The sequence below is a fragment of the Suricata suricatta genome, chromosome X, assembly GCF_006229205.1.
Source record: "Suricata suricatta isolate VVHF042 chromosome X, meerkat_22Aug2017_6uvM2_HiC, whole genome shotgun sequence".
NCBI lineage: Eukaryota > Metazoa > Chordata > Mammalia > Carnivora > Herpestidae > Suricata > Suricata suricatta.
Window position 1 is genome coordinate 50316246 of NC_043717.1, and position 12503 is coordinate 50328748.

Sequence of the window (12503 nt, forward strand, 5' to 3'; positions counted from 1 at the left end):
GGAAAGATGTACATGTATGTTTTGCAACCAGGAGGGGAACCAGACTAAAATAACATGCTTAGGATGTTATGCCTAGGATGGCAGAGAAAAAGAGACATATCCTGAATCCTACATGATATTATAAAGTCACTGAATTAAGCAGCCTATAAACTTCCCTGTCACTAGAGCTCTTGTTGTGAGTGAGAAAGAATACATTCTTTGTTGTTCACATCAGCTGATTTGGAATTTTCTGTTATATGCTGCAAAAAACAACCCAACTTATGGAATGAGACAAATGCCAAGGTCCTTAATGAATGTGGACAGAGAGGGAATTACTGGGATATTGGCACATGAGAGCAGTAAGTTGGAGAAAGGGTGATATTATTGATGGCACAAGCAGAGATTTTCACACAAGGATTGAAAATAATAGCTTGTAAGGGAAAATAAAGAGCAAGAAGGATACCTGATTCACATTCCTGATGTATGTAGAATAAAAGAAAAACCACCTATAGGAAAACTGGTGTGCTAAGGGACCATCTAGATTTGAGTTATGGCAGGAGACTGATGGAATGTTTCAAGAAGCTAAGAGGATTTGGCTGATCAAAAGTGTGAGTTCCAGGGGCACCTGGGTGGTTCAGTCAGCTAAGTGTCAGACTTCAGCTCAGGTCATGATCTTTCAGTCAGTAGGTTTGAGCCCCGCATTGGGGATGTGCTGGCAGCTCAGAGCTTGGAGCCTGTTTCAGAGTCTCTCTCTCTCTCTCTCTCTCTCTCTCTCTCTCTCTCTCTCTCTCTCTGCCCCTCCCTTGCTCATGCTGTGTCTCTCTCTGTCTCAAAATTAAATAAACCAAAAAAAAATTTTTTTAAAGTATGAGTTCCAGAGGGTACAGTACAAGTGTTTAGACTAGATGAAACAAGTGGAGGAGTTCAAGATTTGATTACTTAAGAAGATGTATGGAGTAATACAGGGTAAACATCCTGGTGATAAAGATGTGCTGGGCCTTACCTGTTTCCTATCAGTTTCATTACACGTTCTTCTTCCGTAAATGATATTATTCAATAGCTTTGGCTAATGGAAAACACTGATTGGTTATTTGAAATATAAACTAGAGTATTTTCCCTCTTTCCTTCAAGGGACATTTTTTTGGGCACCGACTACATCTTCCTCCACACTTTCAGCTCCCCAACAGTTATCTCCACCACAATCCCAGATTCCACCAGCTGGCCTTGGCTTTACTTAACCCTTTGTGTTTACCAGTAGAAGAGATGGTAGAGGCTTCCTGCTATGACTAATCTGTATTGCTTTGTTATCCTCCGTTTGACTTCTCAGCTCTTTCACAATCTATGTTACCAATTCCATATATTAAATTTTCTTTGCTTTATTCTCTTTCACAATAGCCACAAGAACTTCAATGTGAGTTACCTTTCTTAGAAATCCTTTAGTTGCCCCACCCGTTCTTAGACCTCCTCCCCACCCCTCTCCACTTTCCTCTCTCTTTCTCTGACGGATTTATTTTGCTTAGCATAATACTCTCTAGCTCTATTCATGTTGCTGCAAATGGCAAGATTTCATTCTTTTTATGTCTGAATAATAGTCCATTGTATATATACATACTATTTTTTTCTTTATCCATTCATCAATTGATGGATACTTGGGCTACTTCCATATCTTGGCTATGGTAAATAATGCTGCTATAAACATAGGGGTGCATGTATCCCTTTGAATTAGTGTGTGTGGGGAGGTGTTATTTCTTGGATAAATAACCCATTGGGCAATACCCATTGCTGGGTCAAAGGATTGTTCTATTGTTAACTTCTTGAGGAAACTCCATGCTTTTTTCCAGAGTGGCTGCACCAGGTTGCATTCCCACCAACAGTGTTCCATTATTTCCACATCCTCATTAACAACTGTTGTTGCTTGTTTTTTTTTTTTTCGTCATTCTGATATGTGTGTGGGGATATAGCATTGTAGTATTGACTTGCATTTCTTTAATAATAAGTGATGACGAGCACCTTTTCATGTGTCTATTGGCCATATATATGTCTTCTTTGGAGCATTGAGTTTTATATGTTCTTTATATATTTTGGATACTAACACTTTATCATATATGTCATCTGCAAATATTTTGTCCCATTCTGTAATTGCCCTTTAATTTGTTGATTGTTTCCTTCACTGTACAGAAATGTTTTATTTTGATGTAGTCCCTATAGTTTGTTTTTTCTTTTGTCTCCCTTGTTTCAGGGAACATATCTAGAAAAAAAAAGTTGCTACATCACATGTCAAGGAGGTTACTGCCTATGTTCTTCTCTAGAATCTTTATGGTTTCAGGTCTCACATTTAGGTCTTTAATCCATTTTGAATTTATTATTTTTTTTGTATGGTGTAAGTAAGTTGTCCAGTTTTCCCAACACCATTTGTTGAAGAGACTCTTTTTTTCCCATTGGATATACTTTCCTGCTTTGTTTAAAATTAATTGACCATATAATTGTGGGTCTCCTATTCTGTTACATTGATCCATGTGTCTATTTTTGTGCCTTCCTATATTGTTTTGATTACTATAGCTTTGTAATATAACTTGAAGTCCAGAATTACGATACTTCCAACCTTGTCTTTCTTTTTCAAGGTTGCCTTGGCTATTAAAGATTTTTTGTGGTTCCATACAAATTTTGGGATTGTTTATTCTAGTTCCCTGGAAAAATGCCGGTAGTATTTTGATAGGGATTGCATTAAATGTGTCTATTGCTTTGGGTAGTATACACATTTTAATCATATTTCTTCTTCCAATCCATGAGCATGGAATATCTTTTCATTTCTTTGTGTCATCTTTAATTTCTTTCATCAGTGTTTTAGAATTTTCACCTCTTTGATTAGGCTTATTTCTAGGTATCATTGTTTTTGGTGCAGTAATAAATGGGATTGATTTCTTAATTTCTTTCTGCTTCCTCATTATTGGCATATAGAAATGCAACAGATTTCTGTACATTGATTTTGTATCCTGCAACTTTGGTGAATTCATTTAGTTCTAGCAGTTTTGTGGTGGAGTCTTTAGGGTTTTCTATATATGGTATCATGTCATCTGCAGATAATGAAACATTTCCTTTTTCCTTACAAATTTAGATGCCTTGTATTTCTTCTCTGTTGTTTGATTGCTGTTGCTGACTTCCAGTTCAAGAAAAGTAGTGAGAGTGGACATCTTGTTTTGTTCCAGACCTTGTCTCTCAGTTTTTCCCCATTGAAGATGATGTGAGCTGTGGGTTTTTCATACATGGCCTTTATTATGTTGAGGTATGTTCCCTCAAAACTTACTTTGTTGAGGGTTTGTATCATAAGTGGATGTTTTATATTGTCAAATGCCATTTCTGCATCTACTGAATGGTTCTTATCTTATCTTTATCTTTTCTCTTATTGATGTGATGTATCACATTGATTGGTTTGAGAATATCAAACCAGACTTGCAACACAGAAATAAATCCCACTTGATCATGAGGAATTAATTTTTAAATGTATTGTTGAATTAAGTATACTAGTATTTTGTTGAAGATTTTTGCATGTATATTCATCCAGAATATTGATCTATAGTTCTCTTTTAGTGGTGTCTTTATCCAGTTTTGGTAACAGGGAAATGCTGGCCTCATAGAATGAATTTAGACATTTTCTTTGTTCTTCTATTTTTTGGAATAATTTGAGAAGAATAAGTACTAACTCTTCTTAACATGTTTGGTAGAATTCACCTGTGAAGCCATCTTGTCCTGGACTTATGTTTATTGGGAATTTTTGATTGCTTATTTATTTGGTGGTTATCAGTCTCTTAAAGTTCTCTATTTCTTCATGCTTCAGTTTTGGTATTTATCTATTTCTAGGAATTTATCCATTTTTTCTAGGTTGTTTGAATTGTTGGTATTATAGTTTTTCATAATATTGTCTTATAATTGTATTTCTCTGGTCTTGGTTGCTATTTCTACTCTCTCATTTGTGACTTTATTTATTTCTCTTTTTTCTTGATAAGTCTGGCTAGAGGTTTATCAATTTTATTTATTTTTTTAATGTATAGGTTATTGTCAAGTGGGATTCCATATAACACCCAGTGTTCTTCCCCTGAAGTGCGGTCCTCCATGTCCATAAGCCCTCTTCCTCTTTCCCCCTCCCCCATCAGCCCTCAGTTTGTTTTCAGTATTCAAGAGTCTCTCATGATTTGCCTCCCTCCCTCTCCCTAACTCTTTTCCCCCCTTCCCATCCCCATGGCCCTCTGCTAAGTTTCTCCTGTTAGACTTATGAATGAATACATATGGTATCTCTCCTTCTCTGACAGATTTATCTCACTTAGCATGACACCCTCGAAGTCCATCCACATTGCTACCAATCGCCAAATTTTATTCTTTCTAATTGCATTATAATATCCCATTGTATAGATGAACCACATTTTCATAATCCATTCATCAGTTGATGGACATTGAGGCTCTTTCCATGATTTGCCTATTATTTAAAGTGCTGCTATGAACATTGAGGTTTATGTGCCCCTATGAATCAGCACTTCTGAATCCCTTGGATAAATACCCAGCAGTGCTATTCCTAGGTCATAGGGAAGTTCTATTGATAGATTTTTTGAGGAACCTCCATCCTGTTTTCCAAATACCTGTACACCAATGTTTATAGGAGCATTATTCCCAGTGGTCAAAATGTGCAAATAACCTAAATGTCCAATAAAAGATGAATGGATTCACAAAATGTGGTTACATACATTGGAATATTATTCAGCCTTAAAACCTAACAAAGTTCTGATATATGCTACAATATAAATAAACCTTGAAAACAGTATACTAAGTGAAATAAGCCAGACACAAACGGACAAATGTTGTATGATTCCATTTATATAAATTACTTAGAATGGGCAAATTTATAGAGAAGGAAAGTAGAATAGAGGTTATTAAGGGTTCACAGGAGGGAGGAATAGGGAATTATTGTTTAACAGCAACAAAGTTTCTGTTTGGGAGGACAAAAGTGTTCTGTAAATAGTGGCAATGATTGTACAATATGGCAAATGTACTTAATGCCACTGAATTGTACACTTAAATGGACAAAATAATGAATTTTATATCGTATATAATGATAAGAAAATGCAAAAAAAATAAGGCCAAGATTGCTAACTTGAAAAAAATTAAACAGATAAAGATATAGCATGCTAACACTAATCAAAGAAAGATGGATTAACTATATTAATTTCATACAAAGAAGACTTCAAAACAAGTAAAATTATTAGAGATAAAGAAGGGCATTACATAATGATAAAAGAATCAATTCTCCAAGAAGACATAATAATCATTAATGTGTATGTGTCTAACAACAGTACCAAATGCCTGAGGCAAAAACTGATAGAACTGCATGGAAAAATAGACAAATCTACTATAATAGTTGCAGACTTCAACAGACCTCTTTTAGTAATTGATAGATCAAGTAGACAGAAAATCAGTGAGGATATAGTTGAACTGAACAGTACCATCAATCAACTAAATCTAATTGACATTTATAGAATATTTCATCAAACAACAGCAGAATACTCATTCTTATCAAGTTCACATGGAACATTCACCAATTCAGACTAGATTATAGGCCATAAAACACACTTGATCAAATTTTTAAAATAGAAGTCATACAAAGTATATTCTCAGTCCCTAGTGGAATTAAACTGGAAATCAATAACAGAAAGACAGCTGGAAAATCCCAAAATATTTGGAGATTAAACAGCACATTTCTAAATAACACATGAATCAAATAAATCTCAAGAGAAACTTTTAAACATTTTGAACAATATGAACATAATAATACATCTTATCAGAATTTGTTGGGTGAAAATTTAAAGGGGACTTTATAGCATTAAATTCATATGTTAGAGGGGTGCTTGGGTGGCTCAGTAGGCTAAGCATCCAACTCTTGATCTTGGTTCAGGTCATGATCTCATGGTCCATAGGACTGAGCCCCACATCAAGCTTGCATTGCTACTGTGGAGGCTGCTTGGCATTCTCTCTCTCTCCCCTTCTCTCTCCCTCTCCCTCTCCCTCTCTCTCTCTCTCTCTCTCTCTCTCTCTCTCTCTCTGCCCCTTCCCCACTCATGCTCTCTCTCTCTCTCAAAATAAATCAACTTTAAAAAATGCATATAGTAGAAAAATATAAAACCAATAATCTAAGATTCCACCTACAAAACTAAAGAAAGTAGAGCAATTTAAGCCTAAAGCAAGCAGAAATATGAAATACTAGAATTACAGTATAAAAAATTGAAAACAGGAAAATAATACAGAGTGTCAACAAAACCAAAGCTTTTTTTGAAAAGATAGATAAGATCAATAAAACACTAGCCAAAATGACAAAGAAAAAAAGAGAAGATACAAATTTTCAATATGAGACACAAGAGATGGGTCATCACTACTGATCTCATGGATGTTAAAAGGATAATAAAAAATAATATAAACAGTTTATGCTCACAAGTTGATAACGTAGATAAATTCCTTGAAAGATACAAATTACAAAAATCACATGAGAAGTAAATTATCTGAATAGGATGGTATCTATTAGAGAAATTGAATCATTAATTAAGAACATTACAAAAAAAAAAAAAAAGAAATACCAGGCATCGACTGTTTCACTGGTGAAATCTACCAAATATTTAAGAAAGAAATGATATCAGTTATCTGCAATCCCTTTCAGAAAATAAAACAAAGGTAGACCTTCCTAACTCATACAATGCGGCCAGCATGAAACTCCCAGAAAAAAACTGGAGACCAATATCTTTCATGAATACAGATGCAAAATTCTCTATAAAATGTTAGTAAATCAAATCCAAAAGTATACAAAATGAATTATACACCACAACCAGGTGGGGTTTATTCCAGGTATGCAAGGCTAGTTCAACATTTGAAAAATCAATTAATGTAATCAGTCACACCAACAAGCTAAAGAAGAAACATCATATGATTATAAAAATCAGTGTAGAAAAAGCATTTCACAAAATTCAAAACCTATTCATAATAAAAACTCTCAGTAAACTAGGCATAGAGAACCTCTCCAACTTGATTTTTAAAAGTGATCAAAATTCTATAGCTAATATCGTACTTCATGGTGAGAAACTGAATGCTTTCTCCTTGAGATCAGGAACAAGATAAGGGCATAACCCTCTCATCACTCATATTCAACATTGTACGGGGACTCCCAGCCAGTGCAATAATAGAACAAAAGGAAATAAAAGTATGCAAATTGGGAAGGAATAAATACAACTTTCTTTGTTCACTGATGACATTCTTGTCTATAAAGAAAGTCCCAAAGAATACAAAAAAAAACCCCTCCTGGGACAAAAACATATAAAATTTTATTGCTTTCCTATATGCTAGAAAGGAGCAATTAGAATTTGAAGTTAAAAACACAATAACCATTTGCAATGACACCAAAAAAAGAGAAATACTTAGGTATAAATCTAACAAAATATGTACAAGATCTACATACAGAAAACTATAAAACTTGGATGAGAGAAATCAAAGATCTAAATAAATGGTGAAATAGTCTGTGTTCACAGATTAGAAGACTTGATATTGTTTAGATATCAATTATTCCCAATTTGATCTATGGATTCAGTATAATCTCAGTTACAATCACAGCAAAATGCTTTGTGAACACTGACAAAGTGAGTCTAAACATTATATGTATAAGCAAAAACAAACAAATAAACAAACAAAAAAGAATACCCAGCACAATACCAGAGAATGAGAACAAAGTTGGAAGACTGACACTACTCAATTTCAAGGCAGACTATAAAGCTACAGTAACCAAGACAGTGTACTTCTGGTAAAAAAAAAAAAAAAAAAAAAAAAAAAAAAAAAGGACAAACAGATAAATGGAACAGAATAGAAGGCAGAGAAAATAGATTCACACAAATATAGTTAACTGATCTTTGACGAAGGAGCAAATGTAATTGAATGGAGAAATTCTGTTTTACAAATTTTGCTAGAACAACTGGATATCCATCCATATGCAAAAAAGAAACTAGATACAGTCCTTAAACCTTTTACAAAAATGAACTAAAAGTGGATCATAGACCTAACTATAAATTGCAATACTGTAAGACCTCTAGAAGGAAACATGGGAAAAAAATCTACATGACCTTGGATTTGTCAAATCAGTTTTTATTGTTTGTTTGTTTAAGGTTTATTTGTTTATTTTGAGAGAGAGGGAGGGGCGGGGTGGAGTGGGGAGAAATCCCAAGCAGTCTGCATCGTCAGCATAGAGCCCAATGCAGGGTTCAAACTCATAAATTATGAAATCATGAAGTGAGCCGAATCAAGAGCTGTACACTTAACTAAGATACACCGGTGCTCCAATGTGTGACCCATGAAAGAAAAATACAAATGTATTAAAATTCAAAACTACTTTGCAGAAAACACTGTTTAGAGACTCAAAAGGTAAGTCACAGACTATGAGAAAATATTTCCAAACCATATATGAGATAAAGAACTTGTATCTGAAATATAAACAGAATAGCTGAAACTTAACAATAAGAAAACAAATAACACAAATAAGAAATGGGCAAATATCTGAATAAACATCACACCAAATAAGATATACAGATGACAACTAAGCATATGGAAAGATGTTCTACATCATATATCATTACGTAATTACAAATTAAAACAGCACTTAAAAAAGAGCAATGAAATACCACTGATGAGAATGGTTAAAATTTTATATTATTTTATTCCATTTTCTATTTATATTCCAGTTAGCATACAATGTAATAGTAATATCAGGTATACAATATAGTGATTCAACACTTCCATACCACACCTGGTGCTCCTCACTGCAAGTTCCTTCCTTAATCCCCATCACCTATTTAACTCATTCCCCCTCCCCCATCTCTCATCTGGTAGCCATCAGTTTGTTCTCTACAGTTAAGGGTTTTTCTTGGTTTCTCTCTCTCTTTCCCTTTTGCTCATTATTTTTTTCTTAAATCCACATATGAGTGAAATCTCATAATATTTTTCTTTCTGTGACTGTCTTATTTTGCTTAGCATAATAGTCTCTGGCTCCATACACATCATTGCAAATGGCGAGATTTCATTCTTTTTCATGGTTCAGTAATATGCCTGTGTGTGTGTGTGTGTGTGTGTGTGTGTGTGTGTGTATGTATGAGTCGGCCCGCGACCCTTTTTTCGAACGGTTCCTGTGGGGGACGGGTGAGTGGACGGGGTGAGTGGACGAAAGGAGACAAGGGGACAAGTCTGCAGTTGCTGATCAAGTCCGTTTACTGAGTGTTTTACAGAGATATATATAGTATGCAGAAAGAGGGGTGGTATATACAAATTGAAAGTACACAACTAACTATGATTGGCTAGGGCAATGATAGGGGAGCCTGGGGGTGGGGAGATGGAAAAGCACTGGAGGTCGTATGGCGAAACTCCCCTCCTGAGTCGGGATGTAAAAACAGCCACAGAATGAGGAAGTACCTTAGGGTGCTGGAAAATCCCAGCACAAAATATGTTACACAGACCTGCCTCTTGGCGAAATACCTCACAAAATGGCCCAGGGGACCTCCAGCCCCCTACATCTCCCCCTTTTTTATTTTTTCATGAGGAAAGACAAACGGAGTCCGGGCCTGATAGAAGCGTGGTGCTGAGCCTTACCCGTCATTGGAATGACCTCCTCCAAGCGAGGCCACCCTGGTTTAGGCGGCTCAGACTTACCCATACCTTCCGTCACTGACTCACCGTCCTACTCACTTTGTCTGAATTATCCTCAAAACAGGGGGAACAACAAGCGCAACGTGCCTTAAGAGGTGGTAGACAATGGGTTCTTCCACAAGGTTTGTAGTGGCATCCATCCTGACTGGGGGAACACAAGAATATTTTGCCTCAGTACTCTAAACATTCCTCATGGATATTGTCCATGAGGTCAAGCCGGTGGTAGTGAACCTGAATAGGTTTAGCTTGTAGGGCATCAATCTGTTGCTTTACAAAAGCCGTTAGCCTGTTAAAAAGGTAGGGCCCCAGCGATAAAAGAACACGCAAGCCGACGAGGGGGCCAAGGATGGGAAGAAGGTAAGGCAGGAATCCCCCAAGCCCGGTCCATAGCAGGTTTTCGGCAAGCTGGCGTCGTCGTGCTTCCAGGTCGTCCTGTAACTTCTTTATGCGGTCTCTGACAATTCCGGACTTGTTGGCGTAGAAGCAGCAATTCTCACCTAGGGCAAGACAAATACCTCCCTGTTCTGTGGTTAACAGATTTAGACCCCTTCTATTTTGCAGGACAACCTCTGCTAGGGAGTCTAGCTGATCTTGGACTTCTTGTATGGAAGTGGCGAGCACCTGAACATCTTCTATTAGTTGTCTAGATATTTCCCTATAACTGTGAATGGCCACACCCATGCCAGCAGTCCCAGTGCCTAAGGCAGCAGTCACACCTAAGGTTACCAATAAGGGAAGAAGTTGGATTGCTCTCTTGGGTCTGCCGGCTATATGTTCCAAGGTAGAAACAGGAACTGGGGTGTCTCCCTTAATAATCATCACACTTGGAAAGAGGAGGGCGGGCAAGCAGGCTCCAGTCCAGTTTTGGGGCAGGTACGTGTATGCCAAATTATTGCCACACACCAGGACTGTGTTATTACTGGGACAGATGGCAGTAGAGACATTAAGAAAGTATTTACAAAATGGTTGATAACCTACATCAATACTATCGGTCTCATTGAGAAAGGGTTTGTAATAGCAAGTAATATTTTCTGAGATAAGGTCAAGGCGATATGGGGTATTAACATAGAATGGAGGGGTGGGTACACAAGCCGCTGGGCTGCCAGATTCATTGGGCTCGACATAAATAGCATCTGGGACCGGGGGCCCTTGTTTAATGCATATCCAGCAATCAGCTGCAAGATCAGGATTGGAGAGGTTCAATAATTTATGCGAAGAGACAAGGAGATCATTTACCACCGATTCAACTGTTTGGGGGCCATGACGTGTTGGCTTGAGAAGTGGGTGGTATTGTAAGTAGGGATAAGTTTCCTGAATTATTTTCTCAATTTTTTGTTTACAAGGTGCTCCCTGATTTGGTCCTGAGGACCGCCCACATCTGAAACATGCACAGGGGCTCGAGTGTTCCAGCAAGCAATAGCACTGGATGGGCACGGGAGGGTCATAGAATTACTGCTACTGCTACCCCCATGGGCACCTATAATGGTGGCAGTGAAATAAGTTTTATTATTAGGGCCTGTACACTGCTGATAACTAGAGTAGCAGGAAGCATGCACAGATTCTAAATACATGGAACACGCGCTGGGGCAAGACCCAGGGCGTCCGTTGGTAACAGGAATAATCTGTGGTTTAGGCACACAAAAATAGTTTATACTACGGCTGTTAGATCCTGAAGTAAAGAGTAGTTGATAAGCTGTTTTTGACCCACAATTTATGGTGGATAAAATAGGGTGCCGAAGCACTCCATCTGGGCCTCGAACCCAATCAGGTATGGTACTATAGGTCCCAGCATAGCCATCGCATGGGTTCCCTGTCTGTCTCTGGATAAGGGCTCTAGTGTTATGGGGGTCACCAAGACCCGCGAGGGTTGTTGAGGTCGATCCAAGAAGGAACAGCAGCAGATACATGGCCATTCACCAGGAATTCACGTTTCCTGTAAGAGAAAAAAGAACAGGTCTCAGGGAGAAGGATCTCCCTGGACTTCAGAGTGATCTATTTTCTCATTTTCATGTGTTGATATGCTGTGATTTACTTGTTTTACCAGTCTTTCCGGCAGCCACCTAGCGGCCTCATTGATTGAGTCATAGAGGCAAACTGATCCACGCCCCCAAATCAAGACGGGGTCTGGACCCTGCCATGTGCCAGTATGTGGATCCTTCCATTTAACATATGCAAAATTTTCTTTGATATTTGGATGCCAGAATCGATCAGCCGCTGAGTGTCCCTGAGAGTCTAGAGTTAAAAAATTTTTTATAAAAAGTATATGGTTAAGTAAATTCCTAGGTGAGTTGGGGTATAACTCCCCCTTTTTTATTTTTTCAAGCATAGCTTTGATAGTCCGGTGTGTTCTTTCTACAATGCCTTGGCCTTGTGGGTTGTAAGGAATTCCAGTGATGTGTTTAATGTGTAACTGTTGACAAAATTTAGAGAACACGGTTCCTGTATATCCTGGTCCATTGTCAGTTTTTACTTGTTTTGGAATTCCCAATACTGATATGGCAGAAAGCATGTGTGCTACGATGTGCTTTCCTGCTTCTCCAGTTTGTAAGGTAGCATATAGGAAACCACTGTAGGTATCAATACTCACATGAACATACTTTATAGATTTCCAAACTCTAAAATGTGTGTTACATCCATTTGCCAGATGGCATTGGGCACTAGTCCTCTAGGATTTACTCCCAAATGAGGAATAGGTAAATGCACAACACAAGAGAGCTATAGAGCTTAGATGATGAATTTTAGCGAGGCCAGGCAATTTAGAATGAGTTAAACCTGAAATTCCTGTCTTGTAAACAGGTATTGTTACA

At 37.5% G+C, this 12503-nt stretch overlaps 1 protein-coding gene across 1 annotated transcript; it reads right to left on the bottom strand.

Annotated features, from left to right (window-relative positions):
• Nucleotides 1-9243: 9243 nt before the first annotated feature.
• On the bottom strand, nucleotides 9244-12152 carry LOC115283714 (syncytin-1-like). The gene is given in 2 exon segments (XM_029930043.1): nucleotides 9244-11027; nucleotides 11030-12152. Coding segments are annotated over 2 exon segments (1740 nt in total). The 5' UTR covers nucleotides 11610-12152; the 3' UTR covers nucleotides 9244-9867.
• Nucleotides 12153-12503: the final 351 nt, after the last annotated feature.